The sequence below is a fragment of the Micromys minutus genome (genome assembly GCF_963924665.1).
Source record: "Micromys minutus genome assembly, chromosome: 6".
NCBI classification, from domain to species: Eukaryota; Metazoa; Chordata; class Mammalia; order Rodentia; family Muridae; genus Micromys; species Micromys minutus.
In genome coordinates, this window is record NC_137975.1 from 74,850,094 (window position 1) to 74,869,283 (window position 19,190).

The 19,190-nt window shown below is 47.2% G+C and overlaps 1 protein-coding gene across 4 annotated transcripts in view; it reads left to right on the forward strand.

Annotated features, from left to right (window-relative positions):
• Nucleotides 1-7,830: 7,830 nt before the first annotated feature.
• The window catches only part of RIPOR2 (RHO family interacting cell polarization regulator 2), a gene marked incomplete at both ends in the record, with an annotated part of 209,797 nt that continues 198,437 nt past the window's right edge, over nucleotides 7,831-19,190 (forward strand). For 3 of the 4 annotated variants that reach the window (XM_080917673.1, XM_080917677.1, XM_080917671.1), the window contains one exon: nucleotides 7,831-7,906. In XM_080917673.1, the coding sequence (XP_080773799.1) occupies nucleotides 7,831-7,906 (76 nt within the window). Of the gene's footprint in view, nucleotides 7,920-19,190 lie in introns of all 4 variants that reach the window. The other variant, XM_080917675.1, reaches the window with a different exon arrangement.

The window sequence follows — 19,190 nt, forward strand, 5'->3', positions numbered from 1 at the left end:
GGTGATTCTAAATCTCATCAGCTGACGGCGAGGACTTACTATCACAATATATAGGACATATATTTGTGCTCATAAATACTAAATATTTATATATACATATCCATGTGTGTAAATAGATACAATCTAGAAATAAACTATTTTTTCTCTTAGCAGGAAGGACGGGGGATCAGAAGGGGAAGGGCATCATGGCTCAGTCACACACCAGGCAAATTAAAGCCAGAAGGCAGGAACGGCAGCCAGGAGAGCAGGGCTCCTCACAGCCTCTCAGTGGATGTGACCCAGTGAAGATGAGAAAGACACACACAATCAAATCCCCAAAGATTTGTAGGTGTTTTTCTTTGGAGACTTTCCTATGTTCATTTATGGATGGACGAGTTCAGGCCCAGCCAAGTGCTGTGGGATTGCAGGAATGTTTCCAACAGAGAGAGATCCAGAAACATATTCTAAGAACAGGACTCCTGTGTGGTCCATTAAGGAGATATCAGGGAAGCGTAGGTGGGAAAGAAACCAAGCACACTGCCTTCTAAGCTGAGTCTCAGGCCAAGTAAGGCAGCTTGTAAGAGCACATTACACTTCTAATGTGCTCATGTAGGAGCAGGGCTGCCAGACTCACTCCCTGGCAACAGGCACTCTCTCAGAAAGGCCTGCCCTGGGGGAAGGGAGAGGCTTTTCTGCCCTCTTGGTGTGGGCTGCGATTCTTGGGGGAAAAAAGGCCAAGATACAAGAGCACCACACAAGTATGGCCTCAGAAACATGGAAGCATCTCAGTTGTAGTTTTGAGTGTGAAGCAACCCCGTAAATGCATGTATTACAACACTTTTCTCTTGTGGAACTCTTCTGGGGAAATGTGGGAATTCTGTGAGGTGGTTCACCAAGGAGGGAGGTGAGGATGCTTGCTATCCATTTCCAATTCCTGTCCAAGCTCTCTGCTTCATGGAGATATACCAAGATGGACAAGTCCCCCATCACCACCACTGTCCACAGGCCCGGTACCATAGCTGTTGTGTCTTTCCCACCAGGATGGATCGAATAAAACCACAAGTCAAACTAAATACATCTTCAAAGAATTTCTGTCAGCTCTTTCATCACAGTGACTAAGTAACTAACACACTGGAATGAGCAAAAAGAAGAGCTACACTGGCCAGGGACGGGTAGATGCGGGCAGGTAAGTAGGTAACCGGCAGATGATTAGCTAAGTAGCCTGCTGACAGGTGGGCAGTCAGGTAAGTTGGCAGATGGATAGACGCAGGTCGATAGGTAGAAATACAGAAACATAGATGGAAGATGGTGGTTAGATGACAGGTAGATGATCTATACATAAGAAGGTAGATACACAGACAATAGATACAGACTATAAATAAGTAAATATTTCATAATGGAGGATTGGCTCACATAATTTTGGAGGCTAGAGTGCCCCATAATCCATTACCTCCAAGCGAGAAGCTCAGGAAATACTGTTGTAATGAGTCCACTGCAAAAGGCCCGAAACCAGGAGCTGTGCTGTCTGCGTTCTGGTCAGGCCTGAAATGGGTTGTTTGATGCCGTGTTTGCCGGTGAGAGCATCTCTTCTTCAGTCTATTGACGTAAGTCTGATCTATCTGGAAACATCTTCACAGACACACCCAGACACCATGCTGTGTTGGCTTATATCTGGGCAGCCCAGACCAGGTTGATCAGCAAAGCTGACGATCACAGACTATCAAACCACCACAAAACAGTGCAAACCGTACAGTTGCTGGGCTCAACCATTGAAGGAAGCTTGTCCGGCCCATAAAGGCAACAGTTTCTTCTTTGAAGAGTCAAACACTCACCTCTCCCACCCATCACCTCCCCCATCACCTTCCCATGACATTTGCTTCCTTCTGCAAATACTTCTCCGCTAGCATTACCCCACCCCACTTCACTTTTCCTGAGCATACCTTCCCACCTCTTCCTCCTGCCGATACTTCACCTTTCTCATCGGCTAACACTCCTAACCCATCACCATCACCTCTGGGTTTCCACGGTCTCTCCACATGTGTTGGCTGGTTTTATGTCAACTTGACACAAACTACAGTCATTTATTGGAAGAGTGACCCTCAGTTGAAAAATAAGTGACCTCACTAGATCGGCTTGTGAGCAAGTCTGTTTTATATTTTCTTGTCTGATGATTGATGTGGACGAGCCCAGCTCACTGTGGTCCTGGCTGCCCAGGGAAGGCAGCCTGAGCAAGTCTTAGGAGAGCAAGAGAGTAAGCAGTGTTCTGTTTCAGTTCCTGCCTTCACATTCCTGCCCTGTAAGATACTGTGCATTGGAAGTGTAAGATGAAATAAACACTTTCCTCTCTGAGTTGTTATGGTCACATCTATCACAACGATGGAAAAAAGACATCATGCATACAGCTTAACTCCCCTTGCATGAGGTCACCTGCATTTTGAGCACACTTGGATGAAAGTTTTCTCTCTGAAAATTGGGCATAGAGAATGAATTGTATCTAATCTGGTTTGACCTGGGACATTATGGATTCAAAAGTAATATCTGCATCGGGAGGTGACTGGACTTGTGTCCGGTGGAGTGAGGAAAGTTCATCCACAGTGAGAAAAGGAGCACAAAACACTTACTACTATAAGCATCTTAATATCTGATTATTACTCCCTGGCTGTGTGTCCTTACACCGACAGCATCCATAGGAATGAGTCATTGGAACCTTACCACAATTCTACAGAGCAAAGACTAGTGACTATCATCCAAGATGCTGAACGCTCAAAACTAAAGCATGTTAACAGATTACCCAGCCATGCAGCTTGAAAGGATGCAGTCGGGGGGCCAGTCCTCAGGTCAAACCCTGAGCTGAGTACTGCCCACAAGGCCAGTGGGCAGCAAGCTAAATTGGAAGCCCAGGTCAGATTAAGTAACTCCCAAGATCAGAAAATCCCTGGACAGATTGCTAGGTGGGTTCCTGATGGCCTAAAACACTTGCCCTAATCTTACGCTAAATGCCCTCTCCAACTTGAGAAACATGCTAAAATCCATAGACCCAAAGAAGCCAAGTAACAAGGAGGGCCCAGAGGAGGATCCTGGAATCTCACTCAGAAGGGAAAATTAAATAAACATTGGAGGTGGAGGGGGGAGAAAACTTGGTGGGAGAAGGGGTGAGGAAGAAAGGCCCAAACCAGAAACACAATACCCTTTGAAGTTTGTTCTTACTTCCTTCAGGAGACCCCACATTCCCAAGGTCCCATAACCCCTGAAAGACAGCTCCATTATCTGTTCAAAAACATGGGGGACATTTCACACTCAGAACTGCATTTTCAGACACCCTGACTGTAAAGATGGATTAAGGTGACAAAACTGGGTCACAAAGACACCTATTAGGAGTCTGTAAAGGGGGTGTCAGTGATAGGTGATGACAATCTGAGTCAGGTCTGTGACTGTAGGGACAGCCAGATAGAAGAGCTGGGAGATAACTAAGTTGTAAAATCACCTGGACCGTGTTGGTCAGGATGTGTTTTCTGAGTACAGGGGTTAGGGTGACCCCAGGGCCGGGGGCCTGAGATGAGCCATTTACAGAGACATGAAGTGTTGGACTCGCTGGATTAGGGGAGGAAGAGACAGGAGGGGACAGAGATGGGGACAGAGATGGGCTGCACTGTCTGGGGGCTGTTGACTGTGAGCACCAACCTCTCTTTGGCCTCCTGGCTTCTTTCATGCTCCAACTCGAAGTCACACACACACACGCATACACACACACACACACACACACACACACACACACACACACACACACCTTCCTAACATGTTCTACACCTAAAACAGCACTCAAACCCTAATCTGAACGGTGATGGAAAGAGTGAAGTGTTAAGGTTAGGAAGAGGGTGGGTGAGACTTGACCGCAGTCCACCGGCTTGTGCAAACTCGAGTGTCTCCTAATCTCTCTACGGACCAGTCTCACTGTCTTGCCATGAAATGAAACGTTCGGACCTGTTGTCATGAAAGGTAACTCTTGAAGAGCTGTCTGGTTCTCTCATTCTTTGCTCTCCCTTCATTTGACAAATCCACAACACGTGTATCTAAGACAGAACGCTACTGCCAAACCAAAGCAGCCTTGCTCATACAGGGTCCCAGAAAAGTCCTTTGTTGTGGAGCTTGTTCATGTAATTTTAGGAGCTGGTATAGACTGTGGTTCTACACATGGGCTTTAGATTTTCGACTTATTCGTCTTAGATGTGTGTGGATGTTTTGTCTGTGTGTTTTATGTGTGCACACAGACTACCGGATCACCTGTAACTGGGGCGATGGAGGTGCTGGGAGTTGAACCTGAGTTCTCTGCAAAGAGTCACAAGTGATCTTTACATCTGAACCAGCTCTGCATTCTCCCAGGCACAAACTAAATGATGGAGTATGGAGTTCTCTGACCCACCCTCTGTGATGCACGTGCTACGTAATGATCATGTAAAGTAACGACTCTAACCTGCACGATTTTCATTAGTGCATGGGAGAAAGGAAGCAGGAGCTCATATCTACACCAGGATGGCTCTGCAAACACGTGCGGCTGGCCCGACAGCTGTGATTCACACCTGCTTCAAGGTTTGTTTGGTGTTTTTTCTCCCCAGCCTACCAAGACTACTCCGAGCATCTATGCCGAGCATTCTCTCCCACATTGATGACAGGAGAGAAGTTGGGTGGAGAGCTGCCATTCCCCCTGGTGTTTGATAAGCTTTAATTTCACAATAATAACAAGTTTTCCACCGTGAATTTCTTTAAAAAGTCTGCCACATGCCTTGGCCCAGCAGTTTTCCTTCTTCACCAAGTAATTGACGCTCTTTCTCCCCGGGGGAGTTTTCAAGTAGAAGCCTACACGCTGGTGTGCTTTTTCCAGAGGCCAGCATCCAGCTTCCACTAACTGAAAATGAGTTGGAGAAGAGACAAAGGAAAGAATTTTTTTTTTCTTTTCACAGTTCCACTTTTTTTCCACCCATATTGTTCTTAGCCCATCATTCCCAGCTGAGTTTCTGAAGTTTTCACCACGAAATCCCATGACTTAAGAAAATGTACTAGCATTGTGGGCTGTCACAAGGGGAAAAAAATCAACACCTAACACTTGATGCCTGGGAAGAGTAACATTCTGAAAGATAATTTACTTAAGGCATTTATGAGAATGTACACCACCAACAACAAGTTGACAAAACAGGGTCACGGGATCCAAACCCTGGCCCCGGAGCACTGAAGGTCTGACCAGAAACAGCCCAGGAGGGTTTAAGAGTCCTGGATTTTATACCCTACATCCCAGATCTTGAACAGTTACAAAGAAAAACTGGTGAGAATTTTTATTTAGATTCCTAAGAGAAGCTTGGCATGGTGGCTCACACCAGCAATCCTATTACTTGGGAGGTGGGGGCAGAAAAGTCAAGACTCCAAGGCCAACGTTATTTACATAAGGAGTTGGAGAAGGAACAGCCTGGGAATAGATTCAAGCATTACCAGCTGCCTCTAGAAGATGCAAAAGTCTAGAAGCTGATCCTTTCTGGTGTGTTCTGAGAAACGCCTCTGCTAAAATCGTTTCAGATCTGGGTATCTGGAAGCATGAGCTGATAAACTAACAATGCTCCAAACCACAAAACTACAGTGACTCTATGGAGACCGAGGGAAATTACTATATGAGACCCTTGTTTGGGAGGTGGGGGAGGGAGGGAGGGGGAGAGAGAGAGAGAGAGAGGGGGGGGGGGAGGGAGGGAGGGAGGGAGGGAGGGGGAGGGAGGGAGAGGGAGGGAGGGAGGGAGGGAGGGGGAGGGAGGGAGGAAGGAAGGGAGGGAGAGAGAGATGCCTGCTGATGCTCATGGGGGCCAGAAGAGGGCGTCTGAGCTCCTGAAGCAGGAATTACAGGCCATCTCAAGCTGCCCTACATCAGGTGGTGAGAACCAAACTGCAGCCCTTTGCAAGAGAAACTCATGACCACTCAGACAGCTCCCCAGCCCCATCTCTATGTAGTCTGTGTTAATAATAAAGTCATGACTGCTGACGAGAGAGAGCAAGTCCTCTGTGCTGAACACAGTTCTCCAGTCTTGGTGTGTGTTTTAACTTGTGCAATCACCATCACAAAACTTAGGTAGCAGCTCTCGTTCTTATTGCTGTTTTACAGATAGAGAAACTGAGGCACGGGATGCTCTTGTTTCGTGGCTAAGTCAGCTGCTAAGTTGGCTGCTGAGAGTTTACACTGGACATGGCAGGGCTGACTTCCAGGGACTGTGTCAGCTACATCCTAAAATGGCACCCGCTTTAGCTCAAGGGCTCCAAGAGCCAACAGCTGTTCTCATCTTAAGATAAAGAAAACAAAACAAACAACAACAACCAAGATAAAGAAAACCTGGTACACAGTCTGTGCTACACCCGTTCCGTGGCTTTGCACCCCTGTCATTTCCTCATATCTCTTCCTTACTAGTCATCATTGCTGCCAGAGCATCTGGGATCACTCCCCGGAGGTGCTCAAGAGACTGCCTTCTCACCTGGAGGGAAGGATAAGGCTCAGCACCCAGCCTTCCCAGGAGACGAGGAATGGTAAAATTGCAGGCTGGGTGGGCTTCTTGGTGATGCACCTGTTGGACTCCCTCATGCTCTTGAAGGTAATCCCTCACCCTCACTCCTGTAGGTATACCCCCATCACCCATACACAGGCTGAGCCATGGGGAGATGAATTCTGGAGAATGCTGGTCAGCTAGCCTATCCAATTCAGCAAGCTCCAATTCCCAGTGAGAAACCTGTCTCAAACAAACATAAACAAAGTGCACAAGTGACCTACACACACACACACACTTGCACACATACACACATGCATGCACACACATGCACACCCACCCACCCATGCACAGGGCTGGAGAGGTAGCTCAGTGAGAGAGGGTTTTCCTAGCACACGCACAGCCCTGGATACATTAGCCAGCACTGCAGCAACAACGAATTCAGTGTGAACGGATACATGGTGCTCAAGAGTGAGGAGAACAAGAAGAGGGAGAAGGTCCACACATGCAGATTTGAGGGCAGTACATCAAGTGCGACTCTTCAGGGGCTGGAGAGACGGCTTGGATGTTAACAGCACTGGCTGCTCTTCCAGATGGCCCCAGGTTCGGTTCTCAACACCAGCCTGGTGGCTCACAACCATCTATAACTCCAGCGCCAGGGGCTCTCACACCTACTCTGGTCTCTGCAGTCAGGAGGCATACACTCATTTACATAAAATTCAAGAAGATAGATTGTCTCAAAGGATTCAAGTATGTGAAGAAAAAAAATCACTGGATTGAGTATGCATAATCAATGTATTCACTCAGCAACTATTAAGTGCCCACCTACCAAGTGCCAAGGCTATTTCTAGGCCTTCTGAACTCTGTAGTGAATAAATCCTTGAGTGTGAGCAGTGGTAGGGTCCCAGGAGTGAAGCCAGCCTGCAGTTCCCATTTCAAAGACAGCAGACACACCTGCCCTCCCCCCCCCCCTCCGGCCACTGTTGGCTCCTCTGAAACACAGCCGACAGGAGCTCAGGGGATCTGCTCTGCTCGAATAAATTACCACGCCACAGTGTTCATGCATAAAACATGGTACAGAAGGCTGAGAGAGGCTGGGCCCCAGGGAGCTCAGCCCAGCAGCCACCTTGGGGCCAGTCGGGAGTTAAAGGAAGGGAGTGAAGAAAAGCTAGAGATAAAATAAGCCAACGGAAACCCCAGACATTAAAAGGGAGAGAAGGAGAGAGAGAAGCCTTAAAAAACATTCTTTGTGGTTTTTATGCATCTGGGCCGACTTCCGGAATTGCTGTGAGATCTTTGGTGGCGTGGTCATGAGGTCTTAGGCCGCTATCTGGGAACCATGGTGTTACCTTCAAGATTACACTGGATCAGAAACAGGCCATGGAGGGACAGGATCCGGAGGCGGCGGCTCCACCGTGAGTGTCCCCAGTAGAATGACCCACACTTTTGTACGCACCCCTGTTTGCTCTACACACTTGTCCTCTTGGGTTTTCCCTTCTCGCCTTGTTCTCTGTGTGCGTACTTCCAGGGAGCCTTCTATTTTCCTCTCAGGCCTCTCTCTTCCTGTTCCTTCCCCCACAGCCTCATCCCAGTTAGAAGTAACCAGATACAGAGCAGGGGAGGGCCGCTTCACTCCTCCGTCTAGATGGGAAAGCACACATTGTTCGCGGTGTTTCGTGAACTGATCTACGAGTTAAGCTACGTACAGAAATGGAACGTCTGAATGTAGAAGGTGTGCTGGGGTATGGGGCTAAGTTCAAAGACCAATGAATCCGTGTCGTGTGTTTTTGGTTTTGGTTTTGGTTTTTTGTTTTGGTTTTTTTTTGTTTTGTTTTGTTTTGTTTTTGTTTTTGTTTTTTTTTTCAGTGATCAAACACACAGAAAGGTTTCTGTTGGTTTGGCACACATTTTGATCAAAAATGAAATTTTAGTGTGGGAATAACCGGAGAAAGTGAAAGCAGTTCAAATATCCACTGAGATCATTCTTGTCAACAAGTAATAGACCGTCGGACAGTGTGGCAGCATCGAGAGATGGGAGACTATGCGTGGGGACAAGAACGGGTCTGTTTCCAGGAGGGACAGAGCCTTTGCTTCCTACCTGTCTCCGATGTGACAGAATCGCTGATGGGACTGTGATAACTTATAGTTGACCTTTGACCCCCTAGCCTGCGGTGCCTCCCACTTAGCCTCATCATGCGGCTGTCATATTCTACGGCTTCTCAAATACAAGTAAATGACAATCATGTCTAAGCAAAAGCTTTCAGATGTCAATGTTGGCATTTAATTCTTTAAACTTAAGCATGAAAATCAGTGACCTAGCTGTTTACAGCCGAGCTGTTTCATTCGTGTGATGTCGTTCTCATCAGAGCTCTGTCCCATCCTGTTATGTGTACCTAACAGCATGTTGATGGGTCCTTCTTATGGGCCCTGATGTAGACAATTAAACTAAGATGTCAAATACACAGTCACGGTCCACTAGTTGAGGAGCAAACAGGCCTGGTTGGAGTCTAAATGGCATTCACATTCAAGGAAATACTTTGCATGAAGCAAAGTATTTATTTTTCCCTAGTATAGCAGAAGTCATTTCTAATTTTCTCTGGTCTTTAGCCCTTGATCAACCACTTCTTTCACTGGAGTCTTTCTTAGGTGTGTGTGTGTGTGTGTGTGTGTGTGTGTGTGAGAGAGAGAGAGAGAGAGAGAGAGAGAGAGAGAGATGCTGAGAATGGAACCCAGGTCCTTGTGCATGCTGGGTAAGCTCTCACACCACTGGTCTATATCCCCAGCTGTTTGAACTATGGTTTGTTTGTTTTTTTTTGTTTGTTTGTTTTGTTTTTTGTTGTTTTGGTTTGCTTTGTTTCTTTGTCTTGCTTCATTCTGTCTGTATTGGGAAGCAACTGCAATCTCGAAGGTTTGAGACAATATGCTGGGTGTGGGGGTACGTTACTAGGAAAAGGAGGAGCGTAGACTTGCATGGTTTCACCAGCATGGTTGCAAAGTCAGTTCATACCCTTAAAAGTTGTGGTGGAAGCCTGCTTTACTTCAGAGAGGATACTTGGATTGTGAAGCTGATTGCTGGGCGCTATGCTGTGATCTGCACATGGTTTTAATAAGAAATGTCAGTAGACGTTACATCTAAGCTCAATGCTAAGCAGTTACCAGGAAAATCAGTATTACCTTTACCTATTTTATATAAGTACAGTATTACTTATGTAAGTATATATACTTATACAATAAATATATACTTTTACCGTATGAATATACACTTGCTATATATAAATATATATATACAAACTCTCTTTGGAATTAGTGTCTCAGGAATTCTGCCATTCCTTCAGGATGGTCATGAACCTTGAAGTCTTATAGCCCTAGAGAGAAGTGCAGAATTGAGCAACATTTTAGGGGATGGATTTTGAAATTTAGGGGAGATTGGTACAAAGGGCTTGAACTAAAGGGGTGAAGGGAGAAGCCATGAGAATAACCAGGGGAGAGCAAGAAGGGAAGCCTCTTACTGCCCACACTACAAAACTATCCTGAGATCTTCAAACTGCTATAACCTACCTAGATAATGTCTCTCCTCTTCCATGTGGGAGACTTTTCTCACAGCACAATGTCCCTTCCAAGTAAAGACTTAAGACCTTCAGTCCTATATTGTCATTGAGAAAAAATAAGAGACTTTGGAAGGTAGCAAAAGACCTATGCCATAACTTCCCTGTCCATGCAGACATTGCTAATCGATCACATCTCTCCCTCTAGCTCCCAGAGCATCCATCCTTAGCATCCTTTATTACACAGCACCCAAGGCTACCAGTCTAATTAGTATTGGCTCATTAGTTGAAACCTGTCTTTATGTCCTATTGCTTCATAAAGTTGATTGCCCTTATTAGCCACCTCAGTTTCGATGAGTGAAAAGTCTGGCATAAATTAGCTGAAGCCTCTGACAATTCGTTGGTCCTCCCAATCCTGAGATCAGCGTGCGGCCATATCTAGGAGCAGAATTCAGTTCTGTGGAGCAGCAGGTCTGCGGACCTCATTAAGCAGCAGCTTCCCAGGGTTCCCTGCCCGCTCCTCGAGGCAGTTTTCCACTACTCGCCCTTCGCTTCTTCAAGGCCCTAGGCATCATTTGTCGCTGCCAGTCTCTCCTTCAAAGGTTCGATTGATTGATCAGGTTAGGCCCCAAAATAACACTCCCTTTGATTAGCTCAGAGTCAGCTGCCTAAGCACCTCTCCGAGACATCTCTCCAGCCCTTGATCTTCACCGTTTGGCATAATCTGAACATGAAGGTAAATATCACCCTATCCATTCACAGATCTTGTGTTCAAATGAGGAAATTTCACAGGGCATGTGTGCTAGAGATAAAAATCCTAGAGTTTTCCTAGAATTTTGTTTACCCAGGATACCTAATGTCCTTCTTGCCATACAACCTGGGGTTTTTGGATTTTTTTTGTTTTGTTTTGTTTTGTTTTTCTTAAACTACTGGAAAGCTTTGATTTTTTTTACATCATTTTTGAGAAAGTTTAAATACGCATACAAGCTGCTGAATAGTGTCATGTATCCCATATGCCTGTCACTTAAAGGCACAATGTTAATAATTTGTCATATTTACTCCATTTTCTTCCCAGCTGAAACATTTTCAAATAAATTATAGACATTATAACACATCAACCCTGAATATTTCGGTAACTGTTCCCAGATAATGCCGTTGTTCTACCCACCCCCCAGCTAATAAAGTCATCATGTCGTGACAATATTCAGTACACAGTCAGTGCTCATATCTCCCTATAGGAACCTACTTTTAGTTTATACCACGTGGCCATAAGCCTTAGCAAAGCATGCCTCTAGTTTGGGGACTTGTGCTTGTTAGGATTCTATTAGTGCGGTAAAACACTGTGACCCAAATCAACTTGAAGAGAAAAGAGTTTATTTGGCTTACAGGTCAGAGGTCATCGCTGAGGGACGCCATGGCTAAAGCTCAAGGCAGGACCCTGGAGACAGGCAGAGAGCCATGGAGGATCTCAGCTTACAGGCTTGCTCCTGTGGTTTGCTCGGCTTGTTTTCTTTAACAACCCAGGACCACCTGACCCGAAGGGGCACTGTCCAAAGTGGGCGTGGCCCTCCCACATCAGTCAAGGAAATGTCACACAGTCTTGCCAACAGACAGTTTGATGGAGGCATTTTCTCAGTTGAGGTTCCCACATAACTCTAGCTTGTATCGAGTTGACAGAAAAAAAAAAAAGTAACTAGGACAGGATCCAAACTCTTTAATGTCATCTGTCATTGTTAGTTAGCTCCAGTTTCTGAAGCACATAAAGGGATTTTGGATGGCAGTAGGAAGTACGTAGTCTGTGACTGCCAAGTCACTCCAAACACTGCTAACCAGTGTACCGTGTGCTCCCCACCGGCCGCTGCTGGCCCAGCCTTCGCTTAGGCTTCAGTTGAATCAGAACTGTATTCAGGCTGGGGTTGTGGTTCAACAGATGAAGTTTCGTAGCTTAGTGGGTCCCATCTCAGCCCTGAAAATGAAAACGAGAACAGTAACAAAATCAAAGGCTTCTGGGCAAACTGACTCAGCAGGTAAAGGTCCTGCCCACCAAGCCTGGCAGCCTCAGTGTGACATCAGGGACTCACATGGTAGAAGAAGAAAGCTAACGCCTGCAAAGTTGTTCTCTTTCCTTCACAAGTGTGCTGTAACACACATGTGCACACACACACACACACACACACACACACACTCTCTCTCTCTCTCTCTCAAAATGAATAAATGTAAGTGAAACAAACAATGGAAGACAGTGGGTCCTAGCATCTCATCGTGTCCTCTTACTGTCCCGCTCTCTCCCAGAGCCTGTGAGGAATATGTTTCCAGCCACATGGGAAATGTCAGAACCCGGGAATGAGAATCATATAGCCCATCACCCTCCTTTGGAGATTTGTCTTTCAAGAAGAGGCTATCTCAGGGAGGAGGGGGGAAGCCTGGGCTACTTACTACAAAAATCCAAAGGTGTGATCCTGAGCAGGTATGACAGGGGGCGCTCCTCTGTACCCGGTGACCCAGACTGAGCCACAGGACTCAGACCTCCCCAAGGAAAGAGGAGTCTACAGAGCAGTATCGGGGGTACACCTGCTCTTTTCCTGGAGACAGGGTCTCTTTCCATAGCCCAGGATGTCCTGGAATGCACCATGTAGCATAGGCTATCCTCAAGCTTGCAACAAACCTTTCCTCCCCCTCCCGAGTGCCAAGGCATGCGCACTTTGTACCCGGACTTTAAATGACGGCGGCGTGTTGGGCGGGGCCTGAGGATGAGTCGGGCACGGTGGTTGGGTACCCTGCAGCCAGTTGTTGTAGTTCAATCTGTTGAAACCTGTGCCTAGGTTCAACAACGGCGAGATCTGGTTCTGAATCTTCCTCGGCCGTGTAGCTATTTTGCCTGGACCATGAAATCGATATTGTAACGATATCAACGGCATGGTGTTTTGTAAGGGCTAAAAGGCATGAGCTACGTCAAGCATCGAGCATAGACTCATGGCTGGGTCGCTACTGTGTACAGGCAGCCTAAGATTGGTGACAATGGACTTAAGGCAATAGAGGGGCTACCGTTACAAGGGAACGCCAGGTTGGAGATGGCATCCCTCCTTAGTAAGCTCTGCGCCCTTCTCCACCATCAAATGATTGCACAGTACCGGGCAGGTTGTAAGAAAGGCACTCTTGGGCTCTCAGGACATGCCACCTGTTCTTCTGGGAACCGGGATGTGTGTCAGCCATGACTGTAACGGAGTGCTGTCTGCTCAGGCACATGAATGTAAGCAGGCACTGGAGCCCACACGGAGACCTGCCATCCCTTTCTAGAAAGCAGAGTTTGGATGGAGCAGGCTACAGGGTGGTGACCGCTGTGGGGCCAGTGAAATGAAGGGGAAGGACTTCCTCGTGTTCCTCCAGAGGCCAGCGATAACTGAGCTGCTGTGCAGTGAGGTGAGGAACACAGGCATCTCGGGACAGTTGCTGTGGCTCAGCTGACTTGCTGTGATTTGTTCATTGGCCGTTCTCCTGCCTCAGTGTGGCGTTAGTGTTCTTTTGTGGAGACGATGTTTTTTCCATGTGTGTATGTAAAAGCATCTGTAGGCACTGGGGGTGTATGGTCACCTTTGCACCCACATGTAAAAGCCAGAGGCCAATGTCGGGTGCTTTCCTACATCCCTTTCCATCTTCTTTTTTGAGATGAGGTCTCTCCACGAACCTGGCCATTTCAGCTGGACTGGCTGGTCAGTAAACCCCGGGGATACACTTCTGTCTTCCACTCCAGCATGGGATTACCAGTGTACCCTACTGTGCCTGGCTTTATGTCAGTCCTAGAGGTCCAAACACAGGTATTCAGGCTTGCATGGCAAACACGTTACACACTGACCCGTTCCCTCAGCCCAAGATGGCGGTGTTCTTAGTGCGGCTGGGTGAGAAAGGGACCTCAGCAGGTGGAGGTCTGAGTTCAATAGACTAGCCTCTGTACCATGGCTGGGGGAGGGGGTAGGCATGACTGTGAAAGGGGTCGCTTGTCTGTGGCTCTCTGCTCCGTAGAGGAAGGTCAGAATTGCTCTTCCTACCCCACACGGGGCCACTTCTAGTGATTCCTCTGTCCCCAGCGATAAACAGGCCTCCAGGAGATGAATCAGCCTGGGCAGGAGGAATTGCTTTGAGCAAGTGACTCTCTCCACAGCCTCTGAACCAGGGTCTACTGCTATGCCATATGCTCCTGCTCTCTGGGAGATGCAGCATCAAGTTACAGAGCAACCGAGCTTACTCTTGGCTTTCTGTCTGCTGACCTGCTCCTTGGCAAAACTGCCAGGCAGACATGTTGCTTCAGGCACACTCGGGTTTCTCCCCTGACTCCTCCCCTACAGGACTTCCTGGGATGTGGCTGTGGCTGTGGATTTAGATTTTCAGCATGGGAGGAGACACACGCACATCCCCAGACCAGGGCAGAGAGCGCATGGCTGACTTCCTCGATGCTGGTCCAGCGTCTTCCTGGGTTGCTTGTAGCTGGTGTATTCCTCAGGCTGCAGGCGTTGGCTTCTGGCTGCTCTGCACCACACACAGGCTCACTCCTTTATTTATCTGTTTCTTTTCAAGTCTTAAGATTGGAGGTTTGGGGTGAAGTCAGAGAGGGCAATGCAGCAGGTATGAAAACAAGAAGAACAGCCTCTCAGAGCTCTGGGACCTTTAGTCTCCTGCCTTCTGGCCCAACCACCTGCTCAATTGTTCATCAATGGCCTTTCTAGAGACTATAGGTAGCTAGGCTTCCAGACCTACATTGCTGCCTAGTTCTGCATCTGGTTTTCCGACAGCGCTGCCTGATTGTTTTGGTTTGATTTACATTGGTATAAGAACTCCTTATATAGGTTCACACTTCCTATGTTCCTATCAGCATCTTTCAAAATAATTGCTCATGCACAAGCCCTACCCCCTAAACCATCAACACACACACACACACACACACACACACATGCATACACAGCAGACTGATTGAAGATTGCCTCCTGCAGTTGCCTTATGTCCAGTGTCAGCTCCCGCCGCCAAGCAAAACAAAAACCAAGCAAACAAAAACAGTTGGAAATGAGAAAGGAGAGAGACTTTGAATAATTCAAGGGACCTGTGAGTGAGAGAGTGTTCTTTGTGTGAGTATTGATCTGCACGGATATTTTAGCTGTCTCCAGCCTCAGCCAGACAAAATGAAGAGTGTGGAGGGAAAGGGAGGGATGAGACAAGGCTGCAAGCAAAAGAGAAAGCAAATCAAGCAGAGGCCAGGGGCCAGGTGCTTGCCGGAATATCAGAGCCCTTCACCCTGGGGTTGGCTACTTGGAACGAGGTTGCATTAGTTACTTTTCTCAGGCTCTGATCTGATGCTTTACAAAAAGCAACTTAAGGGAGAAAGGATCTGTGTCGGCTCACATACTGAAGGGATACAGTCTATCACAGGGGGGAGAAAAGCAATAGATGGAGCTTGTGCTCGGCTCCCTTTCTGCTTGGTTCAGTCCCGGACCCCAGTTCATGACATGGTGACTCTTGCATTCACAATGGACAGTCCTTCATTAAACCTCTCTGGAAACACTATCACAGACCTGTGCAGAGGTGTGTCTCCTGAGAGAATCTAAATCCCATCAAGCTAATGAGAAAGTTGAATCGCTGAATCAACAAAGAGAAAAGAGACTAAAGGACCAGAAAGCTAGTCACCAAATGACAACATCCCCAATTAGAAGCAATAGGTCACCCGAGCTGTAAAGTTTCTTGGAGGCATAAAAGTACTATATGAAGCAGGGAGCTAGGGGTCTATTCGGAAATTCAGCATCTTGAAACCTGTTAGCCTCACTTCACTCCACACTGTATGTACCAGTTTGTTTTTCCTTTCTCTCCAAAATATCAGCATCTAAGGAATCACTTCACAGACTAAGACTGTGCTAATTATAGGCACACAAACAAACACAGACACAGCTGTCAAAACTGTAAACTACAAGACTTGCACCAAGATACAGAACCCTTGATTGTGTTTTGATCTGACACAAAGCTAATGCCTTTGTGGCTGTGTAAAAATTAAACAATACCAAAAGGTATGAGTTAGGGCTCAGCGTATAGCTTAGTGGTAGTCATGTGATGGGCATATAAGAGACCCGGGGTACAGTCCCCAGCAGGAAAGGGATTTTCTCCCCCAGCACAGACCCTTATAGCAGAGTACTCTCATTTCTTCTTTTAAGTATTCAAAATCCTTTTCATGTCATATTTTTACTGTACCTTACAACTTTCTCTTTCAGTTAACAACATAGCTTAAGTCCCTATTCATGTTCATGTATAGCTACTTTTCTTCTTGCTGTGATCAAAACACCCAGCACTAGCAACTTAAGGAAAAGAGGGTTTGTTTGGGTTCACAGTTCCTATGGCAGGGAAGCCATGCTGACAGGGGTTTGGGACAGTGGGTCACATTGTATCTGTAGAGAGAGATTGCTGCTCAGCCCATTGGTTCTGCTTTATTCAGCCAGCTACGGCCCTGCTGTTCTCCACATTTTCCTATCTACAGTTAAACCTCTCTGGAAATAACCCCATGCACACACATACAGGTGTGTTTTCTGGGTGTTTCCAAATCTAGTCAAAACCGACAGTGACCTTAGGAAACAACAGTAAGTAACTTCAGACCACATCTGTACAACCAAAAAGCAAAGGGAAGCTTGCACACTTAGCACAGTTGAAAGGTTCTCCCTGCCCTCCGTACCCTTCTGTGGCTTCCAGTGTCAGCCTGTGATCAGAGCACTCCTCAACCAATGGTCTATTTGCTGTGTTACAGTTCTGCCTTTGTTTCATGGCTGGATTATTACTGTCTGTATTTAACAGCCCAGACCTTATTAGATAGAATGAGAATGTTAGATATGTTTTCTATTGAATTAGGCACAGTGGACATACTTAATAAGATATAATTGTGTGCAGGTAGTAAAATCTGTAGTCCAAAGAGCACAGCTAGACAGATGCCACCACAGTAAACTTCCCCAACATCTAGCCAACTCCATTCTCCTGATTCTGGTCATCTCTAGAGGTCAATGTCTAAATGTCCCTAGAGTCCCTCCAACCTTCACGGATGTTGTGAGGCCATTGTTGAGACGGTTCACCTAATTAACAGCAAGTGACTGTGCTTCAGAATATTTGGGACCCGACTCCACGTGCATTTCTCTGTTTGATGTGAGCAGCGCAGGAAACAGCTGAGTAGCCGGGCTGGCAGAAAGGCAGAGGGGAAGGGGAGCTGAGGCCGGAGGATGAAAAGCAGGAAGAGGCATTCTATACTGGAGACTGACCTAGCCCTGAGCAGCGTGGACAGACCAGGCCTGCAGAGCATCTTCCCCCTCCATTTTCTCTCCTTAACTCCTGCTAGGATCCATCTTATGTTCTCATCTTAAACAGTTACAGCCTGCACCCAGAACAAAAGAGCACAGGAACGCTGTGATTTCCTGAGGAAAGCTTGTAGCTAAGCAAATGTTTGCTTCTAAGCCAATGCTCAAGTGAACAGCCTGGCACTGTTAGAGATGCCCGGAGGACATCTCTGTTTGCTCTCTACTTTGCAAATGAAGTCCTCTTTCTTTTTCTTTCTTTTTTTTTTTCTTTTTTATAAGATGTGAGACACAATCTTCAGGATGAGATACACAGCTATCATCTTTCCACAGCAGCACCCACTTTTGGGTTGCATGAGAAGGTAGGAGGAGGCTGTAAGTATACAGTCCAGAGCCCGGACCCACCCCCTGCTCTGAGTCTAGGCCTCTGTGGGACAGCAGGGGCTCACCCACGTAACACAGCCAACACATGTTCTGTCAGGGGCTCACCCACGTAACACAGCCAACACATGTTCTGTCAGGGGCTCACCCACGTAACACAGCCAACACATGTTCTGTCAGGGGCTCACCCACGTAACACAGCCAACACATGTTCTGTCAGGGGCTCACCCACGTAACACAGCCAACACATGTTCTGTCAGGGGCTCACCCACGTAAACACAGCCAACACATGTTCTGTCAGGGGCTCACCCACGTAACACAGCCAACACATGTTCTGTCAGCAGCTATGGCTATGCTGGACGGATCACTTTAATTACTAACACAGTCTAGAATCACCGGGAAGGGAAGTTCCCCAGGTCAGGTGACCGTGTCTTGGTGGGCAGTGTCTCCTGATTATCTTAGTAGATGAAGGAAGACCTACCCTGGAAGTCATCAGCGCCATTCCCCAGTCATTACTCTGGGTGTACGAACAGAGAAAAGAACTAACTATGCCTGTAGTCTCGGCTCTTAACTGATGTGCCTGTTTTAGTTTCTGCTGCCTTGACTTCCCTACTGTGATAGACCGTAACCTGGAATTGTAGGCTAAGCTGAACCTTTTTCTCTTACCCTTCCTTTTGTTGAGGTATCTTGTCACAAGGCAGTCATAAAACTAAAACGCGTGTCCATGTCTCTTTTGGTCACTTCCTCTCCTGCACCTGCTGGCTCTCAGTTCTGGAGCCTCCCCCACCTTCATAGTTCTTCCTTCTGCATGGGCTCAGCCTTGTTCTTCCCCCAATTCTTGACACCAGTGTGGAGCAGATGGTGTGGCCTAATGTCACCGTCCAAACCTGCTATCCCTATCCTTCATGTGTGAATGCGCAGATTGCAAAGCTGGAAGTCTTGCTTGGCTACAGCATCTCACCTCTCCTCACGTGAAAACTGAGGTAATTAATTAATCAATTAATTAATCAGTTAGATGCTCCACCTGCCACTCAGAAGCAGGTCACTTCAGGACATCTAGTCTGAGGCCTGGGAATTCTTGTCGTTAGAAGGGTTGGGTCCACTGAGGAAGCAGTAGGGTCACTCAGGAACTCGGGGGTGGGGGGCAGCTGGTGCCTGCTCCCTTCCTCGGAGCCCCTTGTGTGAGCTGGGAGCAGGTGGGAAGGCTCAGTCTCTGTGGAGCCAGTTCACCCAGGTGTCCGGCTAAGCTCCTGCTTGCCCCATGGAGCCACAATGTCCAAGATGTGCGAAGGTGCAAGCTTCTCATTGGGCAGGGCCCCAGCTCAGTGCCCAACATTGTATCTGAGCTCCTGGGCCCTCCGTGCTCAAGAGTCCATGACTAATGTCCTTTCTGTAGCTTAACCAAGGATGCAGTGACCTGCTTCCTTCACAACAGATAGCAGGAACCCTTTCTTCTGTGATAG